Source organism: Cetorhinus maximus, chromosome 7, assembly GCF_964194155.1.
Source record: "Cetorhinus maximus chromosome 7, sCetMax3.hap1.1, whole genome shotgun sequence".
NCBI classification, from domain to species: domain Eukaryota; kingdom Metazoa; phylum Chordata; class Chondrichthyes; order Lamniformes; family Cetorhinidae; genus Cetorhinus; species Cetorhinus maximus.
Window position 1 is genome coordinate 33,465,152 of NC_135885.1, and position 22,702 is coordinate 33,487,853.

At 41.4% G+C, this 22,702-nt stretch overlaps 1 protein-coding gene across 3 annotated transcripts in view; it reads left to right on the forward strand.

The window, feature by feature from the left end:
• Positions 1–22,702, forward strand: part of dclk1a (doublecortin-like kinase 1a) — a 317,723-nt gene that overhangs the window by 289,294 nt on the left and 5,727 nt on the right. Inside the window, exon 17 of one of the 3 annotated variants that reach the window (XM_078545311.1) lies at positions 2,564–2,637. The exons of the other annotated variants lie outside the window; for them this stretch is intronic. Coding sequence (XP_078401437.1) covers positions 2,564–2,637 — 74 coding nt within the window. The remainder of the gene's footprint in view (positions 1–2,563; positions 2,638–22,702) is intronic. 3 annotated transcript variants of the gene reach the window in all.

Here is a 22,702-nt window from a genome sequence, read left to right on the forward strand (position 1 = left end):
TTCAAATAATAATTTAATGATGGCTGCCGAAACAAAGAAACAGGCACTAAATGGCAGTTTTTTGTCTGCTGCCACGCTCAACAGAAAACTGTAAAAGATCCCTGCACAATTAATAGAATCAATTAACTTAGTAGGAATGCAGCCTTCAAAAATGCAGTTATCTGAAACTGCTATTGTATTTGTCATTTCTCAAATTTGGAAAATTATAAGGTTTCCATGTTAGGCTCTCTGTTAGTAAATCAAAGTTAAGTTATCCTTTTGGACTGAATTTATTAAAATTAAGTGTCATCTATAGCTCTAAGTTAACGTGTCATATTAGCTTATCATTTAATGCAGGAATAGTAACAGTACGAGTAGTGTAGTAAGTTCAAAAATTGTAAGTTTTCCAATGCAGTTGTACCTTTTAAAACATTCTCAAGCCATCATTACTGTATTTGAAAGGGTCATTATAGTTGATCATTAAAAAGTGGGAACTCTTACAATATAGAAGAGAAATGAGAATTAACCAATTGCCGGAGATTTAACTATGATATTTGATCATAGCTATTTGAGGAGCTATAAAAAAAAACACTTGCACAAACTAAACTGCCAGCAGATGGCATCTGTGGACAAGAGGAAATGGCTTCCATCTGTTAAAAGGCAATGGATGTGATCAAATGGAGAGCGTGGATTTAGCTTAGGGGCAATTTCTCAGAATAAAAAAAATGGTTGTTTTGGTAACATGTAAAATGTATCAAAGTACAACAAAAGGTATTGTATTACATTTTATATAGAGAATTGTTATATTTATGGTCAGAAATGCCTTTTTTTTCATTTATAAATCTATGAAAACATTCTTAAAGGTCAACAAAATCCATAAATGTCTTGGCTTAAAATGGTATTTTTAGCTTAATCATATGGTACCCTGATTTTCAAGATGACTACTTGCAGGAACTGGCAGCATCTGTTAGAACAAATAAATAAATTGATCATAAAGCATCCAGTTTAAAGATATTGACAGTGATATGCAACAAACTCTCATTTTAGTCAGAATTACTAATTGAACTGCATTTGCAATTTTAATTAAACAATAACTGAAAATTAACAAAATGAGCTATTTCTGTGTCTTAGGTTTTTAAGAGCCATAAAGGATTAAAAAAAAGTCGTTCGGAGAAAAATTATATGTTGTAATTTTACAAAATACAATATTTCTCAATGAATCAGAACAAAATGGGGCATCATAATTTTTTCAAAATAGTCTGAATTCCTGTTAGTTACAGAGTTAAAAAATATAGCTATTATGTTATGCACTGCCATTTTTCTGAATTATGTTATATAGTTTTCCCAACTCACTTGTGTCCAAGAATATTTAGAAGATGACAGATCATTTTTTTAATGTACAGAAGGTTTAAATGAATTAAGATTTTTGTGAGTATTTTAAAGTCCCTGCCAAGATAATCAAGCTATGTGCAATCCTGAAAATAAGTTGAAATATATACTGGAGGACAAATATTTTTAAAAGGTTTTTATACCTGTGTCTTCCACACCCCCATCCCCAATGAACCACAGGACTCTGTATTTCTCTTAAGCTGATAGCGTGACACATCACAGTTTGTAGGTTCCGGTCCTTTAACCAGTAAGAGAAATGCTTATAATGAGATGAGGAAATTATGCCCAGTCATCTCTTGCATTCCCTCTTAAAGAAAAAGTCATTATATTAAAGGCATGTTCTTTGCCTATCCATTGATATTTGAACTGGTGTAACAAATCCCAAGTGTGGCAAGTGAGTTAGAGTGACAAATAGCTCTGGAACCTCAAAGCCATGGTCAGCAAGTTAGGAAGTGAGAGGCCCACTGTTGTGCTAACAATGAGAGGTCTGTATTTGGTGCAGTACCTTAACTCTTTAAGCACTAGTTCAGTGCACTCCATGCAGCCAATGCAAAAAAGGATGGTTTATGACCACAAGAATAAAGGTATGGGATGATTAAAATATAAGCAACAACATGCTGTGCATATGTGTCATTTTTAAAAAGCATTACGCATACATAAAATTATAGTTAAACATGCATGGGCATGTTGGTATAAGAAGCTAGATAACTTATCAGGCAGCACATTGCCGAACATCAAACTGTGAGCACTTCTTGTATTTTTAAAAATCCCTATCATTTACCATACTTGGGTTAATCTAAATTAAACGGAACCAGATTGATAGGTACTGTTTTGTCTGAAATCAGGTGAATCAAATTAAAATGGTCTGAAGTATGCAATCTGCTAAGTCAGTCTGATGGTTGTGATTGATTTTGGTTGTAATTATTTGAAGACTTTAAACTGCAGCTTGTTACAGCATTATAGAGATTGTATATTTTGTGAGATTTGCATGTTATTTATACGTATGTAATGCGATATTGAGACGATCCCAAAACCTGCAATTTGACCATATTTGTAAATTTGATAGTTGGTAAAATGTTGCCAGACTTATGTCTGTAGCTCAGTACCAGTAAGTAGCAGGCTGGTCTCGTCATGGGTCTGTTGGGTATGGGGACACAATGGCAATCCACTGAGTTGCCGATTTCTCTCTGCTCAGCTGGACCAGGGGTTTTCCATCAACCGATCAGAGTCATTGGACTACTACCAGCAACCAGGAATGTATTGGATAAGGTATGAAATGGTGCAGTGCCAACAGTCAGTGTTTCCATGACAACGTGCTGGCAGTCTCCATTAACCTTACTTCAGCTGTCAGTTTATGCAACTAAAACTGTGCCTTTGATTTATCAAGTCCATATGCTGCTTTATCAGTCTCATTTCAATGTACACCAAACACCAAACCGCTCATTTTATTTTCCACTCATGAGTCACGCTGACATTGCAAGCTTGTACCCATTCAAATTATATATGTTTAATTTAAATTTTCATCATTTTTCATTTAGACCTGAAAGTTACACAGCCGTAATCAGGTTAAAAAAGACAGCCTATTCTTAGTGCAGTATTTTGCATGTACTGGAAGTAGATATAAGGGGCGGGGAGGGAGGAGGGATGCGGGCATTGGGGTTGAAATTGGCCCTTGCCAAGTGACGCGAAGCAGCCTGATAGTAAATCGGCAGCCTGCTTTACATGGCCCATTTTCTTTTGCACAGAAGTCAATGGAATAGAAAGTCAGCCATGGTGTAAAATGGGCTGCCAATTGGCGATGAACCTGTTTCATGCCTACCAGTGAAAACCAATTTCACGCCCAAGATCTATTTAAGTAGATCAAATGTGAGCTGATTCAGTCACACACACGAGAAGTGTTTTTTCTATTTTTAAACCTCAACATTTGTTAATCTGCTCCACTTCTCTCATGTTCCTTTTCGGAAGAGGCTTCAATATATGCTGAATTGGTAGAAAACTAAATCCTCATGTCACCTCTATCATAGTTTTGTCTTTTATGTTCCTATCTCCCCACATCCGCTTTAAGGTTGTAGTATGGACAACTGAGCCATAGACTTAGTTTTTATTTTCATTGCCAATCCTGGCTCCTGCCTAGCCAGCTGGCTTGCATTAGTTGGCTTGTAGAACGGCCCATTTGATAATTGGCTTGTACTCTATTTTAAATATGAAATAGTTTTATATTTTGCTTTTTTTCTGTTTTTTTCAGACTGTACAGTCTTCTTCAAAACACATGTCTTCCAGTTTAGAATCAAATTTGTCACACTTCCATTTATTCTCATCCATATGGAAAAGAGGAATGATGTAGGCTGTGACTCTTCCAGAATTGGTTTCAGGATTGTAATGATTCAGGAAATCTTGTACAAATCAGGTTGGGAGGATAGTCAGTGGGGTGCGGTGCGGGACGGGGTGGGGTGGGGTGGGGGAGGGGATGTCAGAAGGGTAGTCGGGTGATCGGGGGTGCAGTCGGGAGGATGGGGGTGTTGGGAGGGTAGCCGGGTGGTCGGAGGGTTGTGGGGGTTGGGAGGGTAATTGGGTGTCGGGTTTTAGTGGGGTAGCTGCCTGGTGAGGGGGTTCATAAGAGTGGTTGGGTGGTTGAAGGGTAGTGGGGGTCTGGCGGGGGGTTATCAGGGAGGTGGAGAATGTCAGGGATTGGGTTGTTGGGCTGAAGGTGTAGGAAGGGTAAATGGGTCGGGAGGTGGGGCTAGTCAGGGAGTAGTGGGGACGTCGGGGGGTTGAGAAGATAGCCAGGTGGTCGGGGGGTGGTGATGTCGGGGAATGGGGGGATCAGGAGGGTCGTTGCATGGTTGGGAGGGCTATACAGGGGTTTGGGAGGTCAGGAGTGGAGGCATGTGGGGGATAGTTGGGTGTCGGGGGTTTGGTCGACAGGTCTAGTGAGGGGTCGGAGTGTGGTCAGTAGTACATTTACCCAAGAGTTAGAACTGGTTTTAACCCTTCTCACTTTCCCTGAGTAACTATTCTGCTAAGAGAGTTGGAACCGTCCAAAGTCTCCGACTTTAAATCGGAGTTTAAGGGTTCCAGACGCAGGGTAATTTCCCAACGGGTGCTGAAACTTCCCGGACAATTCCCATACAGTCCTTGCCTGTGTACTTCCAAGAGGTCCGTCAGTGCATCTTCTGAGGTATGACCCTCCGGGGAATGAAAGATTTGGGTCATAGTTTCTTTTTTTTTGCCTCTCGCCTGTTATTCAAAATTGAAGAATTGGTTCACATTTGATGCTCCAACTTATTTGCTGGGTTGAAAATTGATTCAACCGAGGAAAGCAGGTTTGAACAGTGAACAACTCTGGGACTGGAATATTTGTTTCTTCTGCTTAAGAATAAAATGGTAACATTTTAGTTGCGAGATCACTCAAGAGTTTTCATTTTAAAGATTGAGGTGCCACATAAATAATGTTGAATGCAAGTTTATTTCTTCAAATTCTGCATTATCCTTCCCTCATTACTGCTGGATCATTTTTCTTGAAAGGGGGAAGTGGGCAGTTAAGCCCTGAATTCCTCATGCTTTCGATAGCAATTCTGTTGCAAGAAATTAACCATAATGAAAAGATTTGACATTTCACAAATATAAAATTAGTTTCTCAGGACCGGAGACGTCGTTTAGTAATTATGAACTGGCACACTGTTAAAATGCATTACACCTCATTCCACGAGGCGTAATTTTTACTAAATGCTTTCGTAACGAGACTAATAACATAAAAAGTGGGAGTTCACATCAAATCAGTGATTTCCAATTGATTTTTGTCTGCAAGGACGTCGGTAGCCACCTTCTGGAGGAGGGGGAAATCATTGACAGCAACTTCTTGACATCTCTGTTTAATTGCACATGTGCAGAAACCAGAAGTTGCTGTCAGTTTCACAGAGTAATGTCAGTGAATGCTGACAGTTTCACCATTATTACAACCACAAAGTCCAGGCCAATAAGACAATGAATTTAATACCAGATAAAGGCAAAATTTAGTACCAGTACTGAATTAGAGTACTGATTACTCCCAGTAACTGTAAATATTGTACTTTGTGGTAGTCTTAGATTTTAATATAGACTGCTTTTTCAACTTCTGTATTGTTCACTATCAGTCAATAGCTGCATGCCACTTGTCACAATCACAATAGCATCTTGTGTTTTACTTCCACATATATGTTGTTGCAGTGTAGAGGTTGCTTTGTTAAGTATTTGGTTGTCCTAACTGCAGAGTTCCCGTTTATCCTACAGGGTATGAATTACCGTTAAGAACCAAATTTTATTTCATTTTCAAGCTGTATTCAAAACAATGACAGTTCTTACAGATGTCATCAATGTTTAGCACCAATATTGTGCATAACAGCATTCTTTACTGTCTTCAAGTAACTGACAGCAATCTACATAGAAAGAAGATTGGCCTACCCATGTTATCAGTACCTGTTTGCAATCCTACCATAAGTTCTGATGATTGGAGACAGCAGGAGCTTTTCTTTTGTGCATGGGCACAGATTCAATCTTTTATGATGAATACAAAGAACCAAAGGAAGAAAGTAATTACATTTATCTAGTGCCTAATTATGTCCTCAGGACGTACCAAAGCCTTTCACAGCCAGGTTCGTTACCGAAAAAACTTTTATTTTTCTCCAACCTCATCTTGGCTCTGTCCATGTGATTCTACTGCAATTGTTCTGCGGTTTCAACCTCATTATCTTTAAAGACCTATTGGCCTCTTTTATAACAATCTCCTTACTTATTAATTCAGGTATCCATTGAGAGCATTTCCTTTGTTTGACTGCCACATTTTCAGTGAAAGATGCTTCTAGCTAGGACACAATACCATTCAGATGGAAAGATCTATGATTCCTAATCCTCCTTTAGCAAAAAAGATAGCTAAAAATTCCTTCATATAGCCTGCTTAAGTTTGTCTCATCCTTAGTACTTTTGTCTATCGTTAATTCTTAACAAAATATTTTATCTGGGTTTAATCCCAATAATCATCATCCACAAAATTGGATTATTTTGCAAAAATGTATTCCTTATTTTTCCTGGCTAATGTACTCTGATCAAGTCATTCTCCTCACGAATTTCACTCATCCACAGCATAAATATAATGGTTCAAAGATGATTGCTAAATTGCACTGATTAAATTATAATTTCAATTCATACTAGAAAATCAAATTCACAAAGTCAATAATCTATACTCTGCAAGACATTTTTAAATCCCAAGTGAAAAGTCTGATAAAGGCACTCACAGATGTTAAATTGCTTTCCTGGCAAATAATAGCTGACAATTATATCTATTGATTTATGCAAGAATAATGCTACTGATAATCCAACAAGACCATATCCCTCCAGTGGCAGTAGCCTCGCCAGGAGTTGCTTATAATAAGTAAACTATGGACTCTTTGTTTTGAACTGTTGAACCATTATGCTGAGAAGACCCCCATCATCAATAGATCATACTGGATTTTCTATAGGTCTTTCTGCCAATAGTTTACTGTTTCGCCATTGAAGTTCCTTCACAGGTCAGCTAAGAGAGTTATCGTAATTTGTGTTCAACAAACTAGGATAGAATCAAGAAAAGAATAGTTCTAATGTGATTTAACACGTTCCTACACTCTATTAGTAAAATAATAGCTTCACAAAGACAATGAATAAATAGTAGAACTAAAGTGCTATGCTTACAGATTTTCAATATTTGGGGTTGGATAAATCTATTGTTGAAGGGTGTTATTGGCTTTATTTGGCCACTCACTCTGAATGGATTTTGGTGTTTGCACTGAACTATAAGAAAAATTAAAAATTTCCTTGAAATTAATCTAACTGAATAATTATTACCTTTTAATAAAAATCCACAGCATGGAGTTTCTGTGCTGTCTTTTGTGTGAGCTTAATGTAAATACAGTGGGGGGAGGAAAGTGGGCTGGAACTCATTTCTACCCTTTCTAGTTTAATTGATCAATTCCAACAGAAACCCCTTTCATGTTCTCTATACACCATCATGGTACCACTTATGGAACTGGACTGGCTGGATACCATGCTTTCCTCACTAGTTCTGCTCATCATGCCACATGACATAAAGCAGGCGTACATGCTGATCTGGTGCTGTAAGTAACCACAACAATGTTGTAAAAGGGAAGGAAAGGATTTGCATTCATAAAGCTCCATTCATGACCCCTGAATATCCTGAAGCACTTAATAGCCAAAGAATTGCTTTTTGAAGGGAAGTCACTGTTGTAATGTAGGAAGTGTGGCAACTAATTTTCACACAAGGTCTCAAAAACAGATAACCAGAATCTGTTCCTTAGTGATATTGGTTGAGGGATAAATATTGGCCAGGACACCAGGAGATCTCCCTTGCTGTTTTTCAAATAGTGCCATGGGAGTTTTTACATCCATCTTAAGTGGTAGATGGGGCCTCAGTTTAACTTAGGAATGTAGGACTTTGGAGCAGGAGTAGGCCCTTTGGCCCCACTCTGCCACTCAATAAGATCATGGCTGATCTGGTTGTGGTCCCAATTCCACTTTCCTGTCTGCTCCCCATAACCCTTGTCCATCAAAAATCTGCTTAACTCAGCCTTGAATAAATCCAATGACCCAACCTCCACTGCTCTCTGGGAAAGAGAATTCCACATACTAACAACTATCTGAGAGAAAAAAAATTCTCCTCATCTCAGTCTGAAAAGGAGGACCTCATTCTTAAACTGTGTTCCCTAGTTTTAGCCTCCCCCACAAGTGGAAACATCCTCCTGGTATGTACCCTATCAAGTCCCCTCAGGATCTTATATGTTTCAACAAGATCACCTCTTGTTCTTCCAAACTCTAATGGATATAGGCCCAACCTGTTTGGCCTTTCTTCTTAGGATAAGCCCTTCATCCCAGGAATGAGTCAAGTGAACTAACTTCTTATCTGAAAGATGGCACTTGTGACTGTGCAACATTCCTTCAGTGTACCCAAATAATAATCAATCCAAGGGAGCTCAGTTGTTGTTTAGAGAATATTACAACTACAAAAAATCCAAGAGGAAGGAACATTTATTCAGGGTTGGCCCTTAGGCCAAAACAACCTACTGGCAGTAAAATATGGCTTACAGAGGTTTAACACATCATCCTTTTCATTTAAAACCACTCTCACAGGACTGCAGCACAGTTACAATGTGTGCATTCCTTCATATTCAGGTGTCTTGGAGTTTCATCTTCAGCATAGGAATCTTCAAAATATGGGTAATCATGAAACTAATAACTAGTTCAGTTCTCACAGTGAACATGAAGCTCCCTACGCCACCAGAAAAAATGATGTACACTCCCACTAAACCTTTTCAGAGATTTAGATAGTTAGTCGCTGATACAGATCAGAGGCAGAAACTAACATCACAATCAAACAACACCCCTGCAACCCCCTCTCCTGCACTCCCCTTGAAAAAAATATTACCGATGACGAAAAATAATTTTCATTCCTATGGTTGTGGCCACTTGGCATGTCACTTGTTATTTCAGTGGTTATTCATCACAGTGCTGTGACAGGTAAAGAGGTATAGAGGGACTTTTATTCATTCTAAATGAGCAAGATGCATTTATTTCAAAGTTGTGCACATATTGAAATCAATATGAATAAGGACAGCTGTGGGCTTCCCGGATAAAATTAAAATGTCCTTTTTGTTATTTTACATCTAAAATGAATTTACTGGCTTATCCCTAGCAACTGCTGCAGCTTCCAATGCTCTTTGGGAGTGCCAACCATAGTGTAATTGTCCAATTAAACAAATATTGTTTTTATTGCATTTTTGCAAGGATACGTAATTTGTGAATGAAAATTAAATTAACTGGCATCATAGTCAATATCAAGATTCATCTTTGAGTTTTTCATGTTTCACAACAGGAAATTTTTAAAAGCACATTTCACATTTTTAAAACACATTTCGGTAAGCAAAGTCTTTGAATTTTTCACTGGGGGAGGGGGAGGTGGTGCAAGGAAGTTTTAACTCTGGGCAGGGAGTAGGGGTGGTGGCGGGGGGGGGGGGGGGTAATTTTCCAGTTGCACAATTTGCTTTTTGCTTTTATTGCAAACTATGCAGTTGGACAAATTCCTGCCAACATATTGGTTCACATCATCCTCTTTCTTTTGGTGCACAGTTCATCACCAGTTGAGAAAGAAATTTTGATACCAAGATGTTACCAACCCATCTGAGTTGGAATCAATGAGCAAGTATTAATGCTATGAGTGCTTGGCAGAGTTGCTCATTTCTTCCATGTGTGGTCTTGCCATTGTGTTTGCAAGATACAGATGAGGAGCTGGACATCAAATTCATCTAAATACTTTACTTTTATTGTGTTTAAGTGCTGTAAAGAAAGTTCATGGACATAACTGGTCAGTTCTATTTTAATAGCTTCTGAATTAACATGATTTAAAGGAAGCACACAACTAGCAGATTTATAGCTATATTGTGGAATTTATCACCTGAGCCAATACTGCCATGAATGTGACCTGGCAGCAGTTCCTGGAGTCCATAACCTGAATTTCATCTTTGAGGCGAGGAGCGGGAGTTGGAAAAATTCCCAGCATAGCCCACCTGCCTTGGGAGAAAGTGCCCGCAAAGGTTGGATTTTCATAACCGGGGGCTGGGTCTGGGCTGGACCTGGGGGCCAGCTGACCTGGGAAGAAGTTTAGAGGCAGCTGCGGCTGTGGGGTGCCGGCATAGGCTGTTTAAAAGGCCTGCCTCGGTGCTGTGGGACTTCATCCCAGGTAAAATAGAATCACAAAGGCCCTGCAGCCCTCAGCCCTCACATTCCCTTACCCCCCACACACTCCATATACCCCATCCATGCTGCCTCATGCTCCCATACAAAGCCATGCTCCCATCCAAGCATGAACCCTCTACACCCTATGCCAAGCTATGGCAATTCCATGCCATTGACCCGCTAGGCACTATATAGGACCAATGAACCCCATCATGACATTCAGATTTGTACAAAAAAGCTTTAAAAAAGCCATCCATTCATTCATTACTTTCGGCTAAAAAGAATCACTTCACTACAAAGCAATAAAAATGTCATTTAGACCCTTTAAAGTATCAATAACAGAAACCACAAACCCTTGAAACCATTAAACCTGTGTAAATAAACATTGTGGAATTGACTGCACAGATCAGAGCCAGACCCTCATTATGTATGCTTGACTGAGAGCCCAGAGGTTACTGTTGTTGAAACAGCTGCACCCCAGAGAAAATATCTTTGATTGACAGCTCAGACTCTTTGATCTCAGAAGTCAATCTCTCAGGCCTGCCCGCTCAAGCGTGAAATGATCCACATTGACGTCGGGCGAGCATCCCGATGTCAGTGCGCAGTCGCGTGATAGTTTGGTTAGTGGGCATGCGCGGGAATCGGCAGCATGCCCGCCAACAATTAAAAGGCAAGTTAAGGCCATTAAAGAATCAATTAAGTTAAATTTTTCGCTGCCTGTCCAACCTTACGGTTGGTGGGCAGGCGTAAAGGCCAAACGACCTTTGCATTTTTTGGAAACCTCACCCACGGGCAGGATGAAGTTTCCAAAAGCAAATAAAAATGTTTTAAAATTTAATTAATAACATGTCCCTGTTCATGTGACAGAGTCATATGAGGGGACGTTTTATTACATTTTTCAGTTCTTTATTTATTTTTTTAAAAACTTCATCTCCCTGAGGCAGCTCTTTGCCTCAGGGAAATTCTGAAACACGCATGCGTGAAGTTCACACTCACCCTGCTTGTCCTCCTCCCCCTGCCCACACAGGCAGCGCTGAGCACTGCCGCTCGTGTTTCACGCTGGACAGGCCTTAATTGGCCCGCCAGTGTGAAATAGCCTTCTGGCCTTGATCGCGGACGGCTGTCGGCTTTCTGATCACCCCCACCGAGCCTGCCTGACAAGGTCTAAATTCTGCCCACAATGTTTATTTACACATTTAAGTTGTTTTAAGGTTTGTGGTTTCTGTTATTAATACTAAAGGATCTGGATGATTGGCACATTTATTGCCTTGTAGTGAAATGACACTTTCTTAATGAACGAATTATTTTTTTTTTAAAGCTTTTTTGTACACATCTTACTCTTATGATAGGGTTTGTTGGTTCTAGAGAGGTCTATGGACATGGATATGCCATAACTTGGCATAGAGGGTATGGGGGCCATGGAAGTGGTTGTAGGGGGTCTTGCCTTGGCATAAGGGGCAGGAGGAAGGCTTTTGAACTTGCCTTTTAAAAGGTCTGCTCATGCAGATGAGAGTTCACGACTCCTTAAAAACCTGGCCAGCTGTATGAAAATTGCTCAAGAGTGGGACATGTCTATTCTGGAACGGAGCCAGCCAGGTTGGCAGTGCTGGGTGTAGGTTTTTGACAGGAACTAGCACGCATCCTTTAAAGGCACTCCTGAAAATCAGACAGCCCAGGAATGGGGTCCCGGACCGGCCCACCATTTTTGAAGGGCTCCTTAGTCATCCTGATTCAGTAAAAATTCAGCCCCATCGGTGGATTCTTGTGGAGGTGACGGGGGTCTCACCCGAAGGCTGGAGAGCGGATGAGACCCCTTCACCACCTCTTTTAGGGAAAGCCCATCGCATCTTGTGCCTCTCACACACTTAAAAGCCTGCGGCAGGCCTTTCTCTGGAATCAAGACCCCAGAAGTGGAAGCCTCGTCCAACGCAAGCTTTTGGCCAATCGGAGGTCAGCAGCTCTTCTGTACTCAGCAGCGCTACCGAGGAGTTGGTAGCTGCTGCCACTATGGCATCCAGCCAAGGCCTTGTGCCAAGGAGGGACCCAGGTACAGGTACTGATGGCGGGATGTGACTTGTTGGGGAAGGGTGGGTGACGGCAAGGGAAGGCGTGGGTGCTCAGTGGACTCCACCACCCCCCCACCCCCAGCCCCGGCCACACCCTTTCCTGATGCTGGTTGCTTGATCAGGCACTAAGTGCCTTTGAACAAGAGCCTTCCCCTGGGAGCCCGCAAGCAAACATGACGGATTAGCTTGTCATGATCCCAGCATGGCGAGGGTTAAAACCAGCAGTGGTGGTGGGATAAAGCCCTTAAGTGACCATTAATTGGGTTGGAGGTGGGAAGGTGGCGGGGTCCCCACCAGCCACCCTCCCAATCAATGAAATGCCCCCACCACCAAACTCACCATGGGGGAGGGCACAAGATTCCACCTATGAATGCAATTGGAGTCTCACACAAGCATCATCCTTATTATATTGAGCACCATCTATCCTTGTTAACCTCTTATGACATGACAGTCACACTGCTATGGTAGAAACTGACCAATAACAAAGGAATCATCTGGATTCAGACATTTCCAAGCAGGTCAGCCAGTATGTTCCTTCTTTTCCTACAGTGGAACTGATGGTCAATTTAAATCCTGTTGACTTTCCTTCAGCACTAGGAGTTAGGGAAAGGTTTTTGCAGGACATTTTCATATTACTAGATGTAAATGTTACTTCAATGTTACCCTCTACTAAACAAACATAAATTTAGGTTAACCAGTGATTTGCAATTTTTGGTTGAAGACTTTTAAACAAATTAGTTCTGAAGCTTTGCACTTAAATCTTTGGGCAGAATTTTGCCCTCGTCGGGCAGGCTTGGGCGGGAACAGTAGGGAAGCCGACCGCCGCCTGCGATAGGGGCAGGACCGCGATTTCACGCTAATGGGCCAAGTAAGGCCCGCCCAGCGTGAAACACGTGCTTCAGTGCTCAGTGCTGGCTGTGTGGGGGGGTGGAGGACGGCAAGAGCACAAGTTCGTGCATGTGTGTGAGTGTGCGCTGGAAAAGCTCCCTGAAGCACAGGGCTGCCTCAGGGAGATGAAGATGTGAAAAATTAAATTGTAGAAGATTTTTAAAATGTTATAAAACATGTCCCCTCATGTGACTCTGTCACATGAGCAGGGACATGTTGCTAATGAAATGCTAAAATTTTAATTTTATTTTTATTAATTGTTGGAAACCTCATCCCACCCATGGGTGAGGTTTCCTAAAAAATGCCAAGGCCACCCATAAGGTTGGATGGGCGGTGAAAAATTTCTTTCAATTATTACTTTAATGGCCTTAATAGGCCTTTTAATTGTCTGCGGGCAGGTTGCCAACTCCCGCGTGGGCCCACCGAACATAATATCTCACGAGTGTATGATGACATCGGGACATTCACCCGACGTCATCACGCGCCATTTTACGCTCGTTCGGGTCGGGCATGCGCCTGCCTGATGGGCGTTATATTCTGGTCTTTAGATCTCTAGTGAGAATTTCACTTCTATCACTGTACAGTGATACTGCAATTGATTGCAGCATTCTTTGCTGAGCATTCCCAGTGTAAAGCAGCAGTGATATCATTAAGCTGCACAAAAAGCCAATCACATTAAAGGATTTTCACAGACATCCATTATATTCTGGTCTTTCAATTTTAATACATACAATTTCAAAACTCCGTTGAATTCATGCAATTATAGATTTTGTGTTGTATTTCCCTGTGTTTCCTCGCTGTGTTGTGTTTTAACTGTATTTCTCTTGTGTACTTTATTTTCTCATATTTCTTTGGTATTCCTGTATTCTCTTGGTTCAACTGTTTATTTTTCTTCTATGTTCTTCACACTATCTCTGCATTCTTCTTGTAATTTTCCCACAGTAACCCTCTGTTCCTTGATGCTTTCCTTGTATTTTCCCTTCATTCTCTTTGTGCTATCATTGGAATTTATTTTCATGGGTACATAGAGAAGTAGAGAGTGCACCAAGAGTACAACTGACAAATTGAACTTCTGATATTTTGGTGAAAATTGTATGCTTAAGAACAAAATCCCCCAGAAACTTAAGGAAACGTGTGGAGCAATTAAGTTTGTTTTTTTGGCTTTCATTTTCTCCTCTTTCATTCTTAACTTTGGGTCTCATTATATATGGGGCAGGATTTTCCCGTCGGTGAGCGGGGCGTGGGGGGTGGGGCCCACTCACCGACACGTAAAATGACGCGCGGTGACGTCAGGCGGATCTCCTGATGTCACCACACCCCATTTAAATTTTCTGGTAGGTGGGGGTGCAGCAAAATCAGCTGTGCGCCTGCCAACCTGTCAATGGCCATTTGAGGCCATTGACAGAGTCAATTAGTTAATTAATGGACCTGCCTATCCAACCTTAAGGTTAGCGGGCAGGTCCGGAGCCCCGGCGGGAATTAGAAAAAACATGAAACCTCATCCACGGGCAGGATGAGGTTTCGTGTAGGTTTTAAAAAATTTGTTTAAAGTTTTTTTTAAAAATTATGGACATGTCCCAACTCATGTGACATGTCAGGAATTTTTTTTTTCTCTATTTTTAATATTTGTAACAGAACAGCCGATCTCCCTGAGGCAGCACTTAGCCTGAGGGAGGTGAGTGCGCTCTTTCGTGCGCATGCCTGAAAGAGCGCACTCTCGGGTTTAGGGGATCCCCCCGACCGCACAGGGAGTGCATAGCGCTTCCATGCAGACGTCGCGCTGAGCGGGCCTTAATTGGCCTGTCCACGTAAAATGGTACCGCGCCCCCGATTGGGGGTGCCGATCGGAGGCGCGCCTGTGCACGCCCGCAATTCAACTTCGCCTCTGAAGGGGGGGAAAATCCTGCCCATGAAATAAGTATAACGTGGAAGAATTTCTAGCTAATCACAATCTTTTACATTTCTTTCTCTGCACCTAAAATTGAGAACAGAGGTCTTATGGTTATTGAGTTGCAATGGATATTGGGGCTGAACAAATGGTCTGCAATGATCTTTTCTGGGTGCATAAGCATTCAATTTGGTGGATAGTGTGCCTATGCACATTCTGTGCTGAAAATGTGCCAGTCACCATATTGGTAATGCTCAAGGTGAAGCATCCAGGTCCTGCATCTGAAACAGGCGTTAATCTCTTTGCATATGCAAACAGTAAGCCTGACACCTGGTTCAGTACCCCTTATCAAAACTGAGCTCCCCTGAACATTGCCAGTGCAAGGCCACTGGCTTTCAGATAACCAAATCTAAATGTGGCCCAACCTGTGACATTAAAGGGACCACTGTGGTCATCACTAAAAAGGTAAGTTTGTTTAAAATATACCTGAATGGAGCTGGAAGGAGCAGGAGTTCTTCTCTCAGCTCGACAACTCTCCTGAAGACTGTTGTCAGCCCCCTCCTCATCATCGTCCTCCTCCATTCTTCTCAGAATCTTTTTCGAGCAGCTATCAGGAATGCAGCAGTTGAAAATTTGTATGCATTTTGTTGTTGCAGTGTCTAGGCACAGGAAGCATACATGAGCAGTGTGCTGGTCTAATTGAAATGAGGCCTAAGGCCCAAGTTGAGTGAACCTCAGGCCTGTCCATTCCAGCACAGGCCTCATTCCCTGTGCCCAGGTTACACTGGCAAGCCAACTGTATGCCTGTTGTTTGATTCTACCTTTAGATTATAACATTTCCAGTTTAAATTGGGCTGTTCAATGCACTCACTGACCTCTCACATCATGGGTTTAGTTAACTTCTAAGAGACATTTCTTATGAGACTGAAGGTTGAAATCCACCATTCCAATACTCCAATTGTAGACTGATGAAACCCAAGAGTGAGAATTAATCTGCAAAGAATTTGAAGGGCTGCCTCTGTGGTACCATTGTCAAGTGTCAAGTTACCAGTTCACCTGGGTACTGGTGCGTGGCAAAAGATGAATATGAGGGAAGGAAAATAAAACCAGTCAAGAGCATGGTCAGTGTTCTTTCTCTGACTAACATGTTTTATTAACTCGTAACGTTTTGTTTTGACGTCTGTTTTTCCATTTACATTGGGATTTCAGGGCACTGTCACGAACCCAAAACAACTGTGCTGGGGAATAATCACATGCTGGCCTGTAAGACAGGGCTCAGCAAAGTCCACCCTTAGACAGAAGACTGCCAGACCTACATACACATGCCAGTCTTGATGTTGTAACTCTTGCAACATGCACAAAAAAATACTCGAGATGGCACCTTGTGCTGTGAGAGGCGCAACTCACTTTTATTACAGAAAGATTGATTTTGTTGACCCATCAAATTTGGTAACTAATCCAAATCATTGATGATGACATTAGTACTCACTCCTTAAACCAGATTATTTGACAAAAAGTTAAATATTGAAACAAAGAAGGTTAAATTCAAAAGCAATTCTTCGTAATTGCTTGCTTTTCTAAAAAATAAGTTGCTGATGGGTGGGGTTTGTTCCCTAAACAGGCGTATTGTGAAGCACAGACTCTGGGTCGAATTTTCAAACAGCCGCAGAGGTGGGACCTGAGATGGATGGACCCATAATTTCCTGCCACCCAGCTGGTGTCCCAGTTTGCTGTCAAATTCCATCTCAGGTCATTTCTGGTGAGACTGATTTGGGGAGGGCGGGGGAATGGGGAATGGCTGGCCAACTGTAAGCGGCGGGTAGTCAATTAAGCCCGTTAGTGGACCTGTTAAGGCCATTGTACAGGTGCTGACTAGAATTCTCCATTCAGCAGCAAGGCTGAATCCTGGTCAATGAATGGAGACTGCTTGCCCAAGGCAGACCAGTGGTGGGGGGGTTGGGATGGGCCAGTGCTCCATGTTCCAACTACCATTTTACTCCGGGTGACTGTAGCTGTGGCCTCTTCTTTTTAAGTTCTCTCCACTTTGATTGCCCTTCTTATCAGCTACCTATATCAGCAGCACCCACCTCTGATGGTGAGTTTGCAGATGTGTCAGTGCTGGAGGGCCTCTGATTGACCCCCCAGCCTTGGGATCCCAGGCCATTAATTGGCCTGCACTTCCAGAATCGTGTTAGGTGCTGATGCACCATGGGGCTGGGACCCAGAAATGTACCCAATGAGAGGGTCCCATCCCAAGAACAAAAATTCAGTTCTTTATTTAGTTTGGAAGTTTCTATTGAGGTTTTGATGAAGTGCAGTGTATGTATGCATGATTGTGCTCTTATTTCTGAGTATGCTTTGAGTTTTGCCTGCGTTTCCATGCACTCGTGTGTGTTTGTGCATTGAGTAAGACCCAGACTTTTGTTGGTTTGTGTCATATGACTAGCCAAGATGCGCTGTGTTGATGTCATACAAATGCACCTAAGCCATGAGTTGTCCAACCAGTGGCTGGCCCTGCAAATTCTGGCAGGCTTTTGGTCCTCTGCGTATCCATGCGCTTTAAACTATGGTATATATTCTGACTTCACTGCCTGGGTGAAAATCTGGCAGCCGATTGCACAACCATTAGAGAACCTGTTTGATTTTCATTCCAGACAATACAACCTACATCAGTGTGTTCACTCTCTGCATTTTAAATTTGACAATAGTAAAAGCACATCTGAAGAACATACAGAACCATGACTAGAATGAATTTTGCCTTTGTGTATGTCGGAATCACTGGTCTCTGTAATTCTTCTCCAAATGATGGTCAGCCATGTCCCATTTATTGAAAATATGGTGGGATGTCTGGGAAAATAGATACAAGTCCTGGTAGTTTTCTTCACATTATTCAAGATATAAAAAAAATGTACGCTAAATTTACAGGGAATCATTCCAGCAAAGACAATTGCTTTTTTATATCTCCAACGCAGTCTGCAGTCTACAGGGGAGATGATGGCATAATGGTAATATCGCCAGACTAGTAATCCAGAGGCCCAGGCTAATGCTGTGGGAATGTGAGTTCAAACCCCACCATGGCAGCTGTTGGAATTTAAATTCCATTAATAAATCTGGAATAGAAAGCTAGTATTAGGAATGGAGACCATGACAACTATCATCGATTATCATAAAAACCCATCTGGTTCACTAATATCCTTCAGGGAAGGAAATCTGCCTATGTATGACTCCAATATGGTTGACTTTTAACTGCCCTCTGAAATGGCCTAGGGCAATTGGGGATGGGTAACAAATGCTGGTCTTTCCAGCAATGCCCACATTCTATGAAAGAATAAGAAAAGCATTTTGCTATTCTTCTCTCCCAACATTAGTGCCTTCCACTTTTCACAGTACATTTCAGCTCAAAACATCTGTATTGGCAAAATACTTCACCTCGAACAATACATCAAGAAACAATTTCTCCCCGCCTAGATCATAAGATTGTACTCACATTGCAAAGCAAACTGTGTATAACTGTAAATTATAACCAAGATTTAAATTCAGCTCTCCCACTGAGAGAATGTGAAATTATAGCTGCCTTTAAAGAGCTCTTTGCAGTACCAATGGTTGTACATACCCTCAACTTGCCTGGATGAGTGCAGCTCCAACGATACTCAAGAAGCTCAGCGCCATCCAGGACAAAGCAGCCCGCTTGATTAGTATCCCATTCACCACCTTAAACATTCACTCCCTCCACCACTGATGCACAGTGGCAGCAGTATGTACCATCTACAAGATACACTGCAGCAACTCACCAAGGCTCTTTGACAGCATTTTCCAAACCCGCAACTCTACCACCTAGAAGGAAAAAGGCAGCAGATCGATGGCAACACTACCACTTGCAATTTCTCCTCCAAGCCACACACCATCCTGACTTGGAAATATATCACTGTTCCTTCATTGTCGCTGGGTCAAAGTCCTGGAAACTCCCTCCCTATCAGCACTGTGGATGTACCTACACCGCATGGACTGCAGCGGTTCAAGAAGGCAGCTCACCACCACCTTCTCAAGGGCAATTATGGATGGGCAACAAATGCTGGCCTAGCCAGTGGCGCCTGCATCCTGTGACAGAGAAAAAAAATCCCAGCTTACTTCCTTCTCTGGTCACAAAGAATAAGTATAGAATGTTGATTAGTTCCCCTTCTTGTTTAGGTTTGAGATTGAGAGGGTAAGAGGGGGTATTTCACCTCTGGAGCCTTGGATGTGATTCCAGTCCACTCTAATGGTATGAAAGTCTCTCCCCTGTTTTAGCGGCATAGATCCTACAGGAAATGAGCATGAGCTGTTGCAACCCAATTTCTATTTAGTGTAGGTCTAAAGCTCAAAATTCCCCACAATTTGGCTCTGAATTGGTAGTCTTGCTTAGAGAAATCCTAAGTTAACTATTGTGGGAAATGAAAAATGCCTCTAATTTAATAAAGGGCACTCTGCCGAGACTGAAAATCAGGGCACACTACTGCTTGGTCAAAATAAAGGGAACCGGAGAATGCTGAACAGTAACACTGAGTTTCCAAAATAAGGTAGTATCCCATTTCCCAGAACACGACTGTAAAAAAAAATCATCAAAAACATTAAAAAGAGAGATTGTTCTTGCGTGCAAGCACAAGAACTGAGAATGATGGGAAATGTCATAACAATTTATCTTTTTCATTGTGCATCTTATTGATGCCATTTAGGGAAGCATATTAACATGAAAACTAATACTCTTCATGGATATTTGATCTCGAACTTCGATTAAAACGGGTTGCAGTAATGGGATTTCTGCTTCCAATTTCAGTATTGTAAAATTCTTACATAGCATCAGCGGCTCATTATCACAACCTGAAATTGCTGAAAGTCTGTTAAATCCATTTTATTAAGCATTAGCTTTAGTTTCTCTCATTGATTATACGGCAAATATGAGGTTATTTTAAAAAATTGTTATATAGTTATGACTGTACTAGCATTTTGTGCATTGGAATAAGGACAAAGAACTTATTTTTAAAAAAACAAGGCCAACAGAGGGTTTTAATCAGCTCAAGGGCCCCTACTCTAGCATAAAACATTCAGAAACATTTACTATGGCCATTAGTACATCAGCATAGCTATTGAACTCAGATAGCTGGACTTGCTCTTAGAGTGCATGCTTTTACCACACCATAATCTCTACTCTCAATCAGTGCAATACCTAAGATTCAAATAATCTACTTTTTGATGTTAAATTATTTTGGGTGTTATTTTAATAGCCTTTTTGTCAATGTTTCTAAGTAATTAAAAGTCATAAAGTATGCATGGTGGTGAAAATGCTCATCTCGGCAGGCGATGCTTACAGGAGAGTGGAAAAATCACGAGATCTTTAACTCACTTGCTTCCTGCATGTACACTGCACTTTAAATTCCTGATTTGATTGCCTAATGGTAACATGCTGTCTGAGAGTTTCACTATAATTCAAATCTGATTCTAAATATTGATTAAAATACTGTGATTTTCCTGGTTTCATGTACATTGTGCTAATCTCATCCATTTCGGTTGAGGGCTAAAGGCCAGCTAGCTTCTTATGTGTATGGAACAGACCTCTTAAAGCTGCACTCTTCACTACTTTTGTTGCTATACTGGTGTACTTTAGAGATTGCTTTCAGTTCTCAAGTCTCAGTGGCTTTAATGGAAAAATGTTAAGAAAACAGTGAGAGGATGCCAGGGATACCAGAGAGCACCAGACGCAGACTGGCTGCATCCCCCATTATACCATCAACCATATCTACAGTCTGAAGCATAGATACTTGGCAATTGTGGAGAAAACCTGACACCACAAACATTAATTCAGGAAGAGGGCAGTTATTGAGCTGTGCCACCTGTTATAGGATTTGTGGCCACTTTCCATCATAGTGATGTGACTACCACTGCCAAATTTGCTGACACCAGTGATATCTCTACTGTAGCCTGGCTCCTTCCAGGAGACAGAAGGGGACAACGCTGGTATCAGCAACCTTGCTTTCCATAGCTGTATCAAGTAGATAACTATGCGTTATTCAACATTCATCTCCATTCCCACTAAACAGCAACAACAGCATGATAGGCTGCCCAATTTCACTATATACTACTGGGTTTTCCATGAGCACATTGAATTGGCCATTCATCTCCCTAGGCGTTGAAGCAAAAGGGCTTTAACACTATCAATTTGCAGTAAGTCAGGGACAGGAAACAATGCATAGTACAGGACAATGACAACCTCCAAGTTTCAGTTGCAAAACTTTCTTTTACAAGTGATGTGTTGCAGACTTAATTGAAGGCAAAACCAAACAGAAAGGATATCTCTTTGAAAACCAAGACTTACCAGCCCTAGATATTGGCGCACTTGCATTATCTGCAGACAGAAGCAAAACTTAGATACAACAAAGTCTGTATGTCTACCAGGATGATCACTGATCATAAATTGGTATCTTCACCTGTCTTGACAAATGCAGATGGGTTGTGCCTTGCAATGTGTTTGATGGTACCATTCTGAAGTTTATGCGATGGCAATCTTAACCAACTTTTCAACAGAAGCTGTGCCAATGCGTTTCAAGAACAAAATCTTTAGACTAGGAGTATGTTGACATGTCATACTTATTTTTGGCATAGTGTCTAAACCATGTTTTTAGTTATAACTCTTAATGACTTTCAGAATGTTGAATGTTCCATACTAGCAAAGTGACAGTGGCTCAACGGTATCATTAGTTTATTCTGATCTTCCAAATATTAAAGAGAAAGCCGAGTATCCATAAAATAATGAATCTAATTTAACGCTTCAAGTATTGTAAATAGAATGCTCACTGCTTTCTTTGTTAAATTGTTTTCTGTTTCCACTTTTGAAGTTCATTATAACTCATAAGCAACAGTCCAGCCAGCCTGAGTTGTGGAAGTAAAAGTCTCATTATACTATATGGAAGTCAGCTGGGGTCGATGCAGGTATCAGATCCAGTATGTAATGATGAAAGAACCACAGCCCTTTACTTTGACCAACAGATACGAGACACTTTATACTTGTATGGGTGAGAACAAAGGGTGGATGAGCAAACTGACAATGGCACCATGGTGCAGGATGCCATTTAAGTGGGGAAGTGAAAAGGAATGTGGTAGTTATAGGGGACAATATAGTCAGAGGGATTGATATTGTTCTTTGCAGTTGCGATCAGGAGTTCCAAAGGTTGTTTTGCTTGCCCGGTGCCAAGGTGAAAGGCATCTCTTTGCAGCTGGAGGTGAACTTAGAGCGGAAGGGGCAGGATCCAGTTGTCATGGTCCACATAGGAACCAGTGACATAGGGGTAGAACTAGGATTGATGCTCTGCTGAGAGAGTTTGAGGAGTTAAGGTCCAAAGTAAAATGCAGAACCTCAAAGATGATAATCTCTGGAATGCTACCTGAGCCACATGCCAATTGGCATAGCAGATTGATTCATGGGGCACTGGCACCAGTACTTGGGAAAGAGGTAGCTCTTTCCATTGGGATAGGTTCCACATAAACCAGGTTGGGATCAATGTCCTGACAAATCATATAACAAGGGCTAGGAGTAGGTCTTTAAAATAAAAGGGAGGGGAAGGGTTCAGGTGAAGGGAGATTTAGAAATCTAGAGAGAAAAGTAGAGACAATAGAATGCTGTAGCAATTCGGGTACAAGCAGTGTGGAACAGGACTGGACAGAGTGTTTAACAGTAATAGCTCATCAGTGAGTAAGTTCCATG